Source organism: Oncorhynchus clarkii, chromosome 12 (assembly GCF_045791955.1).
Source record: "Oncorhynchus clarkii lewisi isolate Uvic-CL-2024 chromosome 12, UVic_Ocla_1.0, whole genome shotgun sequence".
In the NCBI taxonomy this organism is placed as follows: domain Eukaryota; kingdom Metazoa; phylum Chordata; class Actinopteri; order Salmoniformes; family Salmonidae; genus Oncorhynchus; species Oncorhynchus clarkii.
Genome location: NC_092158.1, coordinates 16,404,481 through 16,422,410, shown reverse-complemented (window position 1 = coordinate 16,422,410; position 17,930 = coordinate 16,404,481). Strand labels below are relative to the sequence as shown.

The 17,930-nt window shown below is 42.2% G+C and overlaps 1 protein-coding gene across 1 annotated transcript; it reads right to left on the bottom strand.

Annotated features, from left to right (window-relative positions):
- Window positions 1-1,141: 1,141 nt before the first annotated feature.
- LOC139422769 (zinc finger protein 70-like) lies at window positions 1,142-13,584 on the bottom strand. The gene is made up of 2 exons (XM_071174101.1): window positions 13,332-13,584; window positions 1,142-3,177 (listed from the first exon to the last, which is right to left on the bottom strand). The coding sequence occupies exons 1-2, from the start codon at window positions 13,501-13,503 to the stop codon at window positions 2,243-2,245; spliced, it is 1,107 nt and encodes a 368-aa protein (XP_071030202.1). The 5' UTR covers window positions 13,504-13,584; the 3' UTR covers window positions 1,142-2,242.
- Window positions 13,585-17,930: the final 4,346 nt, after the last annotated feature.

Here is a 17,930-nt window from a genome sequence, read left to right as displayed (position 1 = left end):
TAACAGCTTACAGACGGTAGGCAATTAAAGTCACAGTTATGAAAACTTAGGACACAAAAGAGGCCTTTGTACTGACTCTGAAAAACACCAATAGAAAGATGCCTAGGGTCCCTCCTCAGTGGGTTTACATCTCATTGCAAGTACTGGCAAATCTGGTGCAGTCCATGAGGAGATGATGCACTGCAGTACTTAATGCAGATGGTGGCCACACCAGATACTGACTGTTACTTTTGATTTTGACCGCCCCTTTGTTCAGGGACACATTATTCCATTTTTGTTAGTCACATGCCGGTAGAACTTGTTCAGTTTATGTCTCAGTTGTTGAATCTTATGTTCATACAAATATTTACACGTTAAGTTTGCTGAAAATAAACGCAGTTGACAGTGAGAGGACGTTTCTTTTTTTGATAAGTTTCTATAATCCACATGTAGAACTAATACTGTAGCACTTTGTTCTAAAACCCATTGAATGCAGTGATCTCAATATAGTGGCTATATCCAGGAAAGACAAGATTCCAAAAGCTGGGCCTAAAATAGTGTATAAGAGATCATACAAAATATTTAGCTGTGACTTATGTAGAAGTAAAAAAGATTTGTTGGTCTGATGTGATTAATAAGAAGCATCCAGATGCTGCACTTAATGAATTTATGACATTGCTTCTTCCAATTATTGATAAACATGCCACCTGTCAAGAAACTGACTGTTAGAACTGTTAAGGATTTGATGAGGAATTGAAAAACGATGGTTGAAAGAGATGGGGCAAAAGGAGTGGTTAATAAGTCTGGCTGCACATCTCTTATTGAGATTTTAGAAATTATGTGACTAAACTTAAAAGAAACTTATGAAGACAAGGTCAATGATAAAAATAATGATGGAAAATAACTTGAGTACTTTAAATTAAATTATGGGCAGGAAGACACTCTCGTGAATTCTATGGTTTTTATTAGATTACTTGTAGTCTTTCATGTTGTTTGTCTGTAATTTTTGTAATGACTTGGTGCTGCCTATCTTGGCCAGGACACTCTGGAAAAATAGATTTTAAATCTCAATGAGCCCTTTCTGGTTAAATAAAGGTTAAATAAATAACAAAATTCAGCTCCATCTTCCATAAAATCAGATGGCTTATTCAACAAAAAAACATTTAATGTTGCAAATTATTTTAATAATTACTTCATTGGCAAAGAGGGCAAACCTAGGCAGTAAATGCCAACCACGAACAGTTGAAAGAAAATAATGACAGAAAAGCATTGTAAGTTTGAATTTTGTAAAGTTAGTGTGGAAGAGGCGGAACAATTGTTATCGATCAATAATGACAAACCTCCTGGCATTGACAACTTAGATGGAAAGCTGACCTGCCACTGTCATTAAACAAAGCCTGTGTCCATGTCTGCTGATGATTCAACCCTATATGGGCCAGCAACCACAGCTAGTGAAATCACTGCAACCCTAAACAAGGAGTTGGTCAGCTTTAGAATGGGAAGCCAGTAATAAACTGGTCCTGAAAATCTCAAAAACTAAGAGCATTGTATTTGGTACAAATCATTCCGTAAGTTCTAGACCTCAGCTGAATCTGGTAATTAATGGTTTGGCTGTTGAGCAGACTAAATTATTTGGTGTTATCTTAATATAGTAAATTGTCATGGTCAAAACATATTGATTTAATGGCTGTAAAGATGGGGAGAGGTCTCTCCGTGGTAAAAAGATGCTCTGCTTTTTGACACCGCCATCCCCTAAGCAATAATATGCATGCTAGTCTCTCTTGGCTAAGTGTTGAGGAAAGACTGACTGCATGGCTTCTTGTTTTTATAAAGAAACACCAATGTGTTCGAAATTACAAATTGTTTGCATAATCAACTTACACACAGCACTTACCCCACCAGACATATTTTCAGTCGCCGGGTCCAGAACAAATTCAAGGAAACTTACAGTATTATACAGAGCCATGATTGCATGGAACTCCCTTCCATCTCATATAGGGAAAGTGAACAGCAAACCTGGTTTTAAAAAACAAATAAAGCAACACCTCACGGCACAACGCCTCTCCCCCATTTGACCTACTTGTTGCGTGTATGTACTGACATGTATGTGGAACTGAGTGCACACACACACTACATGTTAATGTTTAAGTGTAAAGTATTTTGTCTGTAATGTCTTTTTCGTTATGTGTTGGACCCCAGTAAGACTAGCTGTCGCCATTGGCATCGGAGAATGGCGATCCTAATAAAAAAAGGCATCTTTCATCTACCTCCCTCGGGTGTGAGTTCTGAGGTGTCCCTTGATATGGCTGGACTGACTGAATCCTTTCCCACAGACAGGACAGGAGTAGGGTTTCTCCCCCGTGTGGACCCTCAGGTGGGTCTTCAGATGGGCAGACCGGTTGAAGCGTTTAGCACACACGTGGCAGCGGTACGGTCTCTCTCCCGTGTGGATGCGTTGGTGCTCCCTGAACCTGCCTGAGTAGCTGAAACTCTTGCCACACACACCACAGTGGAAGGGCTTCTCCTTATTGTGAGAACACATGTGGACCTTGAGGTAACTGGTAGAGGTGAATGACTTCCAACAGACTGTGCAGAGGATTTGCCTGTGACTAGTGTCACCACTGTGTGGTACTGTGTGGGATAGCATGTGTGCCTCCAGTTGGGATAGCTCACAGAACACGGCTCCACACTGAGTACATGAGTGTGTCTGGGTGTCCTCCTCTGGTCTCCTTTCTGGATCTCTCGGAACACTTTCAGTGTTCTCACTCTGTGTTCTAGAACAGTCTGGATTTACTGCAGAGAGGGGCTGAGACTGAGGGGAGTCACTGGTTGGTTCTGATAGTGATACTCCATAGCCCTCTCCATCAGGTTCTGTTTTGATCTGTCCAGTTGTGTTGGTCAGTAGAGAGTACTTCTCTCTGTTCTCCACAGTTTGGAGAAGATGTGTGGACTGAGGTGGCTCCTGATCACAGTCACTTTTCACACAGGGAGGAATGGTTATGGAGTCTTCTTTGGTATCAGCCTCAGGCCCTTGAATCTGCTCTACCTCCTGACGGGTCCTGAGTTCACCCTGTTCCTCTTTAATCTGTGTGTGCTCTGTGTCCCTCTGGCCCAGACTGGGGCTCCACTCCTGCTCACAGCGCTGTTGCTCAGGGGGAGTTTGCTGCTCTGAGACCCAAGAGACAATGGGCTGAGGAGCTGTGGGAAAGAAGACAATTTACATCAATGACAGCTGTTGACGCTTGATTAGCAAGACCACCATTGAGTTAGCTAGCTTGTTCTGGGAATGACATAGCTATGTCTCTGGCTGAATCCCATGTCACCTCTTCCCCTCACCCATCCATCCATTTGGGCATTCACGCGTGCGTCTGCCATACACACAAGTGTACCAAAGCTGAGGGAGTGAAATTTATGAAGGGTGTAGTGCAGCGTTTCCCAAACTAGAGGTCGCGAAAGAAACAGACAAATTGAAATACTATCAAAAGTACTGTCAGACTGATGTGTAATAGACTGTCATATCCCCAATTTAAAAAGGTAAACATTGGCCGTTGATTACATCACTCTCTTTTTTTAATACATTGTGTGGTCGCGGAAAAGTGTTGATCAAAATGGGGTCGCAGGCCAAAACATTTTGGGAACCCCTGGTGTAGGATTTAATTAGACCCTCCGATAACCACCTGGATCAAGCCACGGCACTGCATTATTTGAGTGTGTTGTACCAGCGCATAGGCGGCAAGTGAGTTTGAAGTTAATTGTCACCATTAAAAATGCGCCTTTTGTAATAATGCATTCCATACATCATCACATTTGCAAACTTATGTTAGTTAGCCTGCTATTCCTAATGTGATGAAAAGATTGCATAGCCATAATTTTGGCTCATAATATATATATATTTTTTAAAAGCATGGCTGACCGCGTAGAGTAGGGCACCATCGGAGAGCATTGGCCATATCCCCGATGAGCGCACACATTCAATCTATCATTGTTGGGTCAGTGCCACTTGAATGTTTATTTTTGGACAATAATTTCCTGGATGTCATTGTATTTGTTTCTCCCCTTCTTGTAGGGCTATTACATGAATCAGACAAAGCTGTTAGCAGAGTAGGCTACCCTGAACTTTTTGTTGTTTAAAAAATTATTCTGCTAATGTCTCCAGTCATATAAAGCGTAGTAGAAAGGCATGAGAAGAAACGTATCTGATATTGCTTATAGACTATCCAATAAGGTAGGCTATACTGTTCGCTCAATTAGGTTGAGAATTTTTATGACTAAAAGACAGTCTTTTCATGATCTTCTCTTTACAGCAATAGCCATTTGCTTTCCAAACTGTTTTCCCGCGATTGTAGGATTGTCCCCGACTTAAAAAAAAAAACTTTGCCGACCGAGAGTTCAGTTCTTCAACCAATCGATGTTCGGAATTTTTTTAATCACATGCACGTGACCTATAGGGCCTGACCTATAGCATATCATAATCACATCAATAAATTGGTTATAACAAACTCGGAACACCGTAACACATTACAGCAAAATGGATGCAGAGGAGGTGACAAACTCGAAACGGGGGAATGTTTACTGGTTGCTAAGGAGGTAAAGGGGAAGTCAGATGTGTGGAATAAATTTGAGTAGTTGTGGAAAACACCGGAGATAAATAAAAATAAGGTAAAGAGCAAGTGCTGTGTGCATATGATGTGTCAAACAGGTGCTGTTAGATTACAATGTTATTTTTCTGACCGTTCGGAAACAATGAAAACAACAGTAAATAAATTCGAAGAGTACCAGAGAGTATGTAAAAATAAAAATAAAAAGCCTTAATTACAGCAAAGACTAAAAACAGTCGCGCGCATTCGTGAATGCAAATGCCGAAATAGAGTGGTTTATTTATTGTTTATGCTAATTATTCAAGGGACGCTATATTTTGTTAAAGCAAAAATGCTTGATTGCATTTAAAATCATGAATGACTCGTATGCTGTGCAATGACATTAACTAATTAATGATTGATTGATACAGTACCCTATATACAGTGCATTTGGAAAGTATTCAGACCATGACTTTGTCCACATTTTGTTACGTTACAGCCTAAATCGAAAATGTATTAAATTGTATTTTTCCTCAATTTAGACACAATAGCCCATAATGACAAAGCAAAAACAGGCTTTACATTTTTTTATTACCTTATTTACATAAGTATTCAGACCCTTTGCTATGAGACTCAAAATTTAGCTCAGGTGCATCCTGTTTCCATTGATCATCCTTGAGATGTTTCTACAACTTGCTTGGAGTCCACCTGTGGTAAATTCAGTTGATTGGACATGATTTGGAAAGGCACACACCTGTCTATATAAGGTCCCACAGTTGACAGTGCATGTCAGCAAAAACCAAGCCATGAGGTCGAGGGAATTGTCCCTAGAGCTCTGAGACAGGATTGTGTCGAGGCACATATCTGGAGAAGGGTATCAAAAAATGTTTGCAGCATTGAAGGTCCCCAAGGACAATGTGGCTTCCATCATTCTTAAATGGAAGAAGTTTGGAACCACCAAGACTCTTCCTAGAGTTGGCCACCTGGCTAAACTGAGCAATCAGGGGAGAAGGGCCTTGGTCAGGAAGGTGACCAAGAACCCGATGGTCACTCAGACAGAGCTCCAGGGTTCCTCTGTGGAGATGGGAGAACCTTCCAGAAGGGCTCCACCAATCAGGCATTTATGGTAGAGTGGCCAGACGAAAGCCACTCCTCACTAAAAGGCACATGAGAGCCCGCTTGGGGTTTGCCAAAAGGCACCTAAAGACTCTCAGACCATGAGAAACAAGATTGAACTATTTGGCCTGAATGCTAAACATCACGTCTGGAGGAAACCTGGCACCATCCCTACGGAGCAGAGTACATAGAGATCCTTGATGAAAACCTGCACCAGAGCACTCAGGACCTCAAACCGGGGTGAAGGTTCACCTTCAAACAGGACAATGATCCTAAGCACACAGCCAAGACAACGCATGAGTGGCTTCGTGACAAGTCTCTGAATGTCCTTGAGCAGCCAGAGGCCAGACTCTGGTCAAACATCTCTGGAGACTTGAAAATAGCTGTGCATCGACGCTCTCCATCCAACCTGACAGGGTCTGCAGAAAATAATGGGAGAAACTCAAAAAAACAAGTGTGCCAAGCATGTAGCGTCATACCCAAAAAAACTGAAGAATGTAATTGCTGCCAAAGGGTCAGAATACTTATGTAAATGTGATATTTCCATTTTTTTTTTTTTGTGCAAACATTTCTAAAAACCTGTTTTTGCTTTGTCATTATGGGGTATTGTGTGTAGATTGATGAGAGAAAAAAAAAAACAATTTAAGCAATTTTAGAATAAGGCTGTAATATAACAAAAATTTGAAAAAAGTCAAGGGGTCTGAATACTTTCCAAATGCACTATATCTTGTTAAAACTTCTTGATTCTACTTGAGACGCATATGTCTCAAGTAGGCACCTGGAAATGCAAATGCGCTACGCTAAATGCTAAATGTACTCGTTTAAACTCAAACCTTGATCAAAATTCACAAGCAGGGTATTGAATTAAAGCTACACTCGTTGTGAACCTAGCCAACAAGTCCGATTTTTAAAATGCTTTTCGGCAAAAGCATGAGAAGCTATTATCTGATTGCATGCACCACCTGAAAATGCATGAATGCGACGTAAACAAAGACTCTGCTTATCCGACGCAGCACAAAACGCAGAAATAAAATATAAAACATTCATTACCTTTGACGAGCTTCTTTCTTGGCACTCCTATATGCCCCATAAACATCACTATTGGGTCTTTTTTTCGTTTAAATCGGTCCATATATACCCAAAATAGCTTTGTATGGAAGCTGTGTCATTCAGAAAAAAACATTGTTTTTAAACGCTGCGTAATTTTTTAAAATTAAAAAAGTCGACGATAAACTTTCACAAAACACTTCGAAATCCTTTTGTAATCCAACTTTAGGTATTAGTAAACGTTTATAATCTATCAAAATGATTACAGGGCGATGTATATTCAATAGCTCCTCGTTTGCAAATCAATGGCTGCCCATGTCCACATTAACAACATCCGGGTGAAGACTGGAAGAAACGGATGCCAGATAGATGGATTTTCCAACAATTAATTCAATTGAAAATGACGACAATGGCGACATCGTGTGGAATTTGTATGAATTGCATGCAGGTCGATATTAAATTCTGTCCTCTTTTAACAACTCATGGAAGTGACTTATGGAAATTATTTTTAGCTTTCAGAGAGCAGTTTTTCTTGCGTTTTTCAATGAAACACACGATCTGTTATAGTCACAGCCGTGATTTAACCAGTTTTAGAAACTTCAGAGTGTTTTCTATCCACACATACTAATCATATGCATATACTATATTCCTGGCATGAGTAGCAGGACGCTGAAAAGTTGCGTGATTTTTAACAGAATTTTCGAAAAAGGAGGGGGTAGAAGTAAGAGGTTTTAAACGACGTCATATTCTTTTGAATTTCATGCATGTTTTATTATTTTAAAAAGTGGAACAGGAATTCCATCATTCAAGTCACAAGTGTGTCCTGAAGTTGATGGGTTTATTGTAGTGATGTGGGGGTTAGTTCATAACCAGCTGTCCACGCTGATATATTTGCGGTGTAGGCGGGTTTAGGGTCATGCAATATTGTGTGGATGAAGGACACGCTGGTTGAATGAAGAGAAAACGATACATAAAAAAATAACAGTTTTGTACAATTTATTATTGTACATTGAAGTTTTTCTTTAATTATTTTTAGGGTTTCTGGCATTAGTACATTTATTTATTTCTTATTTTTTATTTCACCTTTATTTAACCAGGTAGGCAAGTTGAGAACAAGTTCTCATTTACAATTGCGACCTGGCCAAGATAAAGCAAAGCAGTTCGACACATACAACGACACAGAGTTACACATGGAGTAAAACAAACATACAGTCAATAATACAGTATAAACAAGTCTATATACGATGTGAGCAAATGAGGTGAGATAAGGGAGGTAAAGGCAAAAAGGCCATGGTGGCAAAGTAGATACAATATAGCAAGTAAAACACTGGAATGGTAGATTTGCAATTAAATACAGTAGGGAAAGAGGTAGTTGTTTGGGCTAAATTATAGGTGGGCTATGAGCCTATAAGCTTTTGCGCAAAATAGCCTACACGCCAATCACCAAATGTTTTTTGTGAAGGGGCAGAAAAAGTTAGTTAAAACACAGAGGATAAAAAGACAATGTCTGAGTTGAATTCAATAAGAGAAAAGCTGTAAAATTAAGAGTTGAAAATAACGAGAAGGCAGGGCAAGAAAAGTTATGAAAAATTTGGTGAAGTGGTAAAAGAGGATGATAGCCAGCACTGCTATCTTATGTGTGATCATTGTGAGGCGCTATAAAAATTTGAAGTTACAAGACGGGCACATCAAGGGAACTGTAGCCTACTGAACAGATGTTTTAAATGGAAACTGAAATCTGGACACTGACTGTAGATCTAACCTTTCACATAGCCTTAATATGAACTCCTGCGGAATTAAGCATTAATTGCAGTAAAATTATACACCAAATGTGAAATGACTCAGGAACAGGAGTGGAGAAATATGATTGATTTATTTCAGCATCTTGAGAGAATGTAAATGCACAGTCTGTAGAGGTGCTATCTTTATCAGCTTCATGAAAGCTAATATTTCAACCACATAAAACATGCATCCAAGCCAAACTGAAATTTTATTAGAAACATGTTGGGTCATTTTCATAGCTTTCCATTTCCTTACAACCGGTCAAACTGATGTCATTTTAGTAATGTTACAAAACCTGTCCCGTTTTTTTGTTAAGTTATTGCATTTTCTCACCAGTGCCTTAACGTCTTTGCTCTACAAAAGAAGCAGAAGAGAACTTTACCAATGTCAACTAGATTGAAGCATTAAATCTATCAATTGATGACATGTTGACTTCCGGCGCCGACAGAGATGGCCGCCTCGCTTCGCGTTCCTAGGAAACTATGCAGTTTTTTGTTTTTTTACGTGTTATTTCTTACATTGGTACCCCAGGTCATCTTAGGTTTCATTACATACAGTCGAGAAGAACTACTGAACATAAGAGCGGCGTCAACTCACCATCAGTACGACCAAGAATATGACTTTCGCGAAGCGGACCCTGTGTTCTGCCTTTCACCCAGGACAACGGAATGGATCCCAGCCAGCGACCCCAAAAAACGACTTCGAAAAAGGGGAAAACGAAGCGGTCTTCTGGTCAGACTCCAGAGACGGGCACATCGTGCACCACTCCCTAGCATTCTCCTCACCAATGTCCAGTCTCTTGACAACAAGGTTGATGAAATCCGAGCAAGGGTAGCAGTCCAGAGGGACATCAGAGACTGTAACGTTCTTTGCTTCACGGAAACATGGCTCACTGGAGAGACGCTATCGGAGGCGGTGCAGCCAGCGGGTTTCTCCACGCTTCGCGCCGACAGAAACAAACATCTTTCTGGTAAGAAGAGGGGCGGGGGCGTATGCTTTATGGTTAAAGTGACGTGGTGTGGCCAAAACAACATACAGGAACTCAAGTCCTTCTGTTCACCTGATTTAGAATTCCTCACAATCAAATGTAGACCGCATTATCTACCAAGGGAATTCTCTTCGATTATAATCACAGCCGTGTATATTCCCCCCCAAGCAGACACATCGATGGCTCTGAACAAACTTTATTTGACTCTTTGCAAACTGGAATCCATATATCCGGAAGCTGCATTCATTGTAGCTGGGGATTTTAACAAGGCTAATCTGAAAACAAGACTCCCTAAATTTTATCAGCATATCGATTGCGCAACCAGGGCTGGAAAAACCTTGGATCATTGCTATTCCAACTTCCGCGACGCATATAAGGCCCTGCCCCGCCCTCCTTTCAGAAAAGCTGACCACGACTCCATTTTTTTGATCCCTGCCTACAGACAGAAGCTAAAACAAGAAGCTCCCGCGCTGAGGTCTGTTCAACGCTGGTCCGACCAATCTGATTCCACACTCCAAGACTGCTTCCATCACGTGGACTGGGATATGTTCCGTATTGCGTCAGACGACAACATTGACGAATACGCTGATTCGGTGTGCGAGTTCATTAGAACGTGCGTTGAAGATGTCGTTCCCATAGCAACGATTAAAACATTCCCAAACCAGAAACCGTGGATTGATGGCAGCATTCGCGTGAAACTGAAAGCGCGAACCACTGCGTTTAATCAGGGCAAGGTGACTGGAAACATGACCGAATACAAACAGTGTAACTATTCCCTCCGCAAGGCAATCAAACAAGCTAAGCGTCAGTATAGAGACAAAGTAGAATCTCAATTCAACGGCTCAGACACAAGAGGTATGTGGCAGGGTCTACAGTCAATCACGGATTACAAAAAGAGAACCAGCACCGTCACGGACCAGGATGTCTTGCTCCCAGGCAGACTAAATAACTTTTTTGCCCGCTTTGAGGACAATACAGTGCCACTGACACTGCCCGCAACTAAAACATGCGGACTCTCCTTCACTGCAGCCGACGTGAGGAAAACATTTAAACGTGTCAACCCTCGTAAGGCTGCAGGCCCAGACGGCATCCCCAGCCGTGCCCTCAGAGCATGCGCAGACCAGCTGGCCGGTGTGTTTACGGACATATTCAATCAATCCCTATACCAGTCTGCTTTTCCCACATGCTTCAAGAGGGCCACCATTGTTCCTGTTCCCAAGAAAGCCAAGGTAACTGAGCTAAACGACTACCGCCCCGTAGCACTCACTTCCGTCATCATGAAGTGCTTTGAGAGACTAGTCAAGGACCATATCACCTCCACCCTACCTGACACCCTAGACCCACTCCAATTTGCTTACCGCCCAAATAGGTCCACAGACGATGCAATCTCAACCACACTGCACACTGCCCTAACCCATCTGGACAAGAGGAATACCTATGTGAGAATGCTGTTCATCGACTACAGCTCGGCATTTAACACCATAGTGCCCTCCAAGCTCATCATCAAGCTCGAGACCCTGGGTCTCGACCCCGCCCTGTGCAACTGGGTACTGGACTTCCTGATGGGCCGCCCCCAGGTTGTGAGGGTAGGCAACAACATCTCCACCCCGCTGATCCTCAACACTGGGGCCCCACAAGGGTGCGTTCTGAGCCCTCTCCTGTACTCCCTGTTCACCCACGACTGCGTGGCCACGCACGCCTCCAACTCAATCATCAAGTTTGCGGACGACACAACAGTGGTAGGCTTGATTACCAACAACGACGAGACGGCCTACAGGGAAGAGGTGAGGGCCCTCGGAGTGTGGTGTCAGGAAAATAACCTCACACTCAACGTCAACAAAACTAAGGAGATGATTGTGGACTTCAGGAAACAGCCGATGGAACACCCCCCTATCCACATCGATGGAACAGTAGTGGAGAGGGTAGTAAGTTTTAGGTTCCTCGGCGTACACATCACAGACAAACTGAATTGGTCCACTCACAGAGACAGCATCGTGAAGAAGGCGCAGCAGCGCCTCTTCAACCTCAGGAGGCTGAAAAAATGTGGCTTATCACCAAAAGCACTCACAAACTTCTACAGATGCACAATCAAGAGCATCCTGTCGGGCTGTATCACCGCCTGGTACGGCAACTGCTCCGCCCACAACCGTAAGGCTCTCCAGAGGGTAGTGAGGTCTGCACAACGCATCACCGGGGGGGGGGGCAAACTACCTGCCCTCCAGGACACCTACACCACCCGATGTCACAGGAAGGCCATAAAGATAATCAAGGACAGCAACCACCCGAGCCACTGCCTGTTCACCCCGCTATCATCCAGAAGGCGAGGTCAGTACAGGTGCATCAAAGCTGGGACCGAGAGACTGAAAAACAGCTTCTATCTCAAGGCCATCAGACTGTTAAACAGCCACCACTAACATTGAGTGGCTGCTGCCAACACACTGACTCAACTCCAGCCACTTTAATAATGGGAATTGATGGGAAATTATGTAAAATATATCACTAGCCACTTTAAACAATGCTACCTAATATAATGTTCCCTACATTACTCATCTCATATGTATATGTATATACTGTACTCTATATCATCTACTGCATCCTTATGTAATACATGTATCACTAGCCACATTAACTATGCCACTTTGTTTACATACTCATCTCATATGTATATACTGCACTCAATACCATCTACTGTATCTTGCCTATGCCGCTCTGTACCATCACTCATTCATATATCTTTATGTACATATTCTTTATCCCCTTACACTTGTGTCTATAAGGTAGTAGTTTTGGAATTGTTAGCTAGATTACTTGTTGGTTATTACTGCATTGTCAGAACTAGAAGCACAAGCATTTCGCTACACTCGCACTAACATCTGCTAACCATGTGTATGTGACAAATAAAATTTGATTTGACATTCTGGTGAGCAAGGGTTTATTTAGTCTTATAGGGCAACATATAATGACAGAAGAGAAGCTACATGTATCTAATCATAGACAGTTCACTAACACATCAAGTGCTTGGGACTATAAGGTTATATCTGCAAGATGATGATTCTGAGATAATTGGCTTTAAAGTTCCAAACCCTCATTGGTTTAAATGGTGTCAGCTATTTTTATATTTTATTATTTTAAGCTTATCAACATGGATTGGGGTATTTAGAGTACTATATAGGTAGAGATCATTGAACAGAACAAGGCTATGTCAACTCATTTTTGACAGAAATGCAGACAGAACTTTGTCCCAAGCTCTCGAAATAGCCTACCAAAATGTTGGAAATTGTAAGAAGAAACAAATCTAAATTAGGCCTAAAAAAATCCTGCACCCCCTGTCAACAAATTGTTCCGCTGTCTCCAATTTACCATATTCGGAGAATGATTGTGTACCCTATTTGCAGATAATCTTTTTTTAAAGCTCAAAAAGCACTATTAGCAGTATGCAAATCAGGGAGCCAAATAAACGTCTCTTTCACCGACGCGATTCCCAACGTTCACCAAAAAGAGCCGTTCGTTCGCGAACGACCCATCACGAGTGCACGAGTGGGAACTCCGGTATTTCGCACTGATGAAAGATAAGAGCCATATGTATCGAAAGCAATGATTATTGAAGTTTCTAAAGGTTAAAACAGCGTCCGGATTGTAGTTCACGTGAGGTAGTCGTGGGCGAAGCTAATGGCTGAAACTATAGGAGAAGCCTTCTGGCTGCTTAGAGTTTGAGAGCTAGGCATCCACCGTCTTTCTGCCCCACAGAGTCAACTATTGTAGAAAACAATGTAACTTTTCTAGCTGTTTAGCTAATTCGTGTAAATGAGAAGTACAGTAAAGTAATCTGGCTAGCTACATACCCGGTGAGACCGGTGTGATCAAGTGTTGTTTCAGGTATTGGTTCTCTCTCTTTGTCCGGGCTATTTCTTCCTGATACTCGGAGATCGTGTCTCCGACCACTCCAAGTATCTCCTCGGCAGCTTGCATCAAACGCTCAGTTAGATACACATTCAGATATTGTAATTTAGTCATCGTTGGACGATTATTGGGGGCAAAATATCTTCCCGAAATACACGCAGCTTGCTAAGGCTTGTTGTCAAACGTGAACGCTGTGCGCACGGAAGTGACGTCGGCACTCTAGTCACATTCACCATAGGAACGTCAAATTAATTGTTAATCTCTGTCACATTGAACAAGACACAATCACACAGGAAGAATTTAACAGATTGATTATCTTCTTGGGCTGCTGCTGAATTTTCCTGTATGTGGTTACTGATAGGGGACACACACATTCCTAAGGAGTTTCTCTCTCTGAATACAACCAGTAAAGCATTCATTATTACAGTTACAGTGCTTTGCTGTATATATATTTTTTTTAATGAATGGATACTTAATAATTCATTAAGTTTATTCCAAATAACCATTTATAGTATTGGTTAATCATATCAATAGGAATGTTTTGATAACAATGCAGTACTGACCATTACCTCATCCATGCAACGTTTTGCTGACACTGATTACAGTCTAATGCACAGTTTACATCGTGACGCATTTCAATACACTGTCATTTTCACGGAGTCTTACCCGCTGTTAGTGTGCTACCGCAGCCTGGATTCGGGGCGTTCCCATTGGTTACTTCATGAACACCCCCCTCGAGCATCCTATTGGTTACAGCATGAACGCCCCCCATCTCGAGCAGAACATTTCATCAGCGTTTCATACTGTACTGTCTTTGTCTTCATACTTGTGACACTTTCGAATGTGGGTCCTTCGCTCCTACCTGCCAAACACCTGTGTCCTCACGTCATTAACAGAACTAACGGGAAAACAGTGCCGGACAGGCGGGGACAAAGAACACTGTCTATCATGTACAGCTGGTTAGCTAGCTACGGTTGTCGCCCCTGACCCTTCTGTGGGGTTTATTGGCGGCTGGCATCCAATGTTATTGTGCATTAATGTCACCTACTGTACTGGAGCGCTCCTGCTTTCCGCCTGTCCTAGCTTTAAAATGTACCAATAGAAGTATAACGAGGGGTTTCTGCAGATTCCACAATTGCAATCTGCCCGCTTCTGAACGGACAACTGTAGAGTTTTTGTAACGCAAGGTGGCGCCTGTCTCTCATCAGAGACCAGATTTATTTTGGGAGGCTGCAAAGCAGCTAGCTAGCTAAAAGCAATTTAAACAATTTTAGAATAAAGTTGTAACGTAACAACATGTTTTTAAAGTCAAGGGGTCTGAATACTTTCCGAATGCACAGTAGCTAGCTAAAAGCTAGGCTGAAGATACTGTATCTTCAACCAAGCCTAGCTTTTAGCTAGCTAGCTGCTCTACATTGCAAGCTAGCTAGCTGCTCTACATTGCAAGCTAGCTTGACTTGCTATAAAGTTAGAGAAACAAGTTGAGGAACAAGTAATTAAATATTATCCACTTAAAACATATATTTATCCTGTATTGAATAATATGTGTATATTTAATGAGTGACAGGCTCTCCTGCATCTTGTGTTACACTTGTCCATTCAGTAGTGGGGCAAGACTCCTTGAAGACGACATATGGCGTAATGAAATATGTCTTGATGTAAACAAGACATAACAGAAACAGATGCACTTACTCTACTTGCCAGCCATCAAGTGTACTGCAGGCAATATAACAGTCATGACCTTAGAGTGGACATATTGCCTATCATTGACTTTGTGTACTTCTCTGAACAGAATCTAATAATGATAGGTTTTGAAAGCAACATTAAAATATTAGGTGTTCATTTTCCAATCATCTTAGTGTAACCGATGTGAAATGGCTAGCTAGTTAGCGGTGGTGCGCACTTATAGCGTTTCAATCAGTGACGTCACTCGCTTTGAGACCTTGAAGTAGTGGTTCCCCTTGCCACTACTTCAAGAGTGTGTGTGTGTACAGTACCAGTCAAAAGTTTGGACACACCTTCTCATTCAAGGGTTTTTCTTTATTTTTTAATATTTTCTACATTGTAGAATAATAGTGAAGACATCAAAGCTATGAAATAACACATATGGAATCATGTAGTAACCAAAAAAGTGTTAAATCAACATATATTTTATAACTGATATTCTTAATAGTAGCCACCCTTTGCCTTGAAGACAGCTGTGCACACTCTTGGCATTAGCTCACCAGTCAACCTACTGTGTACTGAACATTCATATTGCAATGTACAGCCTTACCTAATTTCATAGACCCAAGATCCATAAGTATCAGTCTAGTCAGTGACACCCACAGAACACAACTGTGAAGAGTTTACACAAATATTAAGGTCGTAACTCTTATTGCAGGACTTTGAAACCACTGTGAAATGACACTAATGTGAAATGAGCCACATTAGCTCACCAGTCAATGGGCTGAATAGTGAGGTGATTACCCACAGTGGTAGCAATGCACGGCTATAACATTTACAGAAAATACAGATATGCCAATAGGGGGGGTGTTGCTTTCTATATTCAGAACCACATTTCTGTAAAGCTAAGAGAAGATCTTATGTTAAACACAATTTAAGTAAAATGGCTACAGGGTCATCTGCCTCACCAAAATTCTTATGGCAAGATGCTATAGACCACCAAGTGCTAACAGTCAATATCTGGATAATATGTGTGAAATGCTTGATAATATACAGTTGAAGTCGGATGTTTAAATATACTTAGGTTGGAGTCATTAAATCAAATCAGATTAATTTATATAGCCCTTCATACATCAGCTGATATCTCAAAGTGCTGTACAGAAACCCAGCCTAAAGCCCCAAACAGCAAGCAATGCAGGTGTTGAAGCACGTTGGCCCGGAAAAACTCCCTAGAAAGGCCAAAACCTAGGAAGAAACCTAGAGAGGAACCAGGCTATGAGGGGTGGCCAGACCTCTTCTGGCTGTGCCGGGTGGAGATTATAACAGAACATGGCCAAGATGTTCAAATGTTCATAAATGACCAGCATGGTCAAATAATAGGTCTGGGACAGGTAGCACGTCCGGTGAACAGGTCAGGATTCCATAGCCGCAGGCAGAACAGTTGAAACTGGAGCAGCAGCACGGCCAGGTGGACTGGGGACAGCAAGGAGTCATCATGCCAGGTAGTCCTGAGGCATGGTCCTACGGCTCAGGTCCTCCGAGAGAGAGAAAGAAAGAGAGAATTAGAGAGAGCATACTTAAATTCACACAGGACACTGGATAAGACAGGAGAAGTACTCCAGATATAACAAACTGACCCTAGCCCCCCGACACATAAACTACTGCAGTATAAATACTGGAGTCTGAGACAGCAGGGGTCAGGAGACACTGTGGCCCCCGATGATACCCCCGGACAGGGCCAAACAGGAAGGATATAACCCCACCCACTTTGCCAAAGCACAGCCCCCACACCACTAGAGGGATATCTTCAACCACCAACTTACCATCCTGAGACAAGGCCGAGTATAGCCCACAAAGATCTCCGCCACGGCACAACCCAAGGGGGGGCGCCAACCCAGACTGGAAGATCACATCAGTGACTCAACCCACTCAAGTGACGCACCCCTCCTAGGGAAGGCATGAAAGAGCACCAGTAAGCCAGCGACTCAGCCCCTGTGAATCAGAGAATCCCAGTGGAAAGAGGGGAACCGGCAAGGCAGAGACAGCAATGGCAGTTCGTTGCTCCAGATCCTTTCCGTTCACCTTCACACTCCTGGGCCAGACTACACTCATCTGAAGAGATGAGTCTTCAGTAAAGACTTAAAGGTTGAGACCGAGTTTGCGTCTCTCACATGGGTAGGCAGACCATTCCATAAAAATGGAGCTCATTATGAGAAAGCCCTGCCTCCAGCTGTTTGCTTAGAAATTCTAGGGACAATTAGGAGGCCTGCGTCTTGTGACCGTAGCGTACGTGTAGGTATGTACGGCAGGACCAAATCAGAGCGATAGGTAGGAGCAAGCCCATGTAATGCTTTGTAGGTTAGCAGTAAAACCTTGAAATCAGCCCTTGCCCTGACAGGAAGCCAGTGTAGGGAGGCTAGCACTGGAGTAATATGATATTTTTTTTTGGTTCTAGTCAGGATTCTAGCAGCCGTATTTAGCACTAACTGAAGTTTATTTAGTGTTTTATCCAGGTAGCCGGAAAGTAGAGCATCGCAGTAGTCTAACCTAGAAGTAACAAAAGCATGGATATATTTTTCTGCATCATTTTTGGACAGAAAGTTTCTGATTTTTGCAATGTTACGTAGATGTAAAAAAGCTGTCCTTGAAACAGTCTTGATATGTTCGTCAAAAGAGAGATCAGGGTCCAGAGTTATGCCGAGGTCCTTCACAGTTTTATTTGAGACGACTGTACAACCATTAAGAGTAATTGTCAGATTTAACAGAAGATCTCGTTGTTTCTTGGGACCAAGAACAAGCATCTCTGTTTTGTCAGAGTTTAAAAGTAGAACGTTTGCAGCCATCCACTTCCTTATCTCTGAAACACAGGCTTCTAG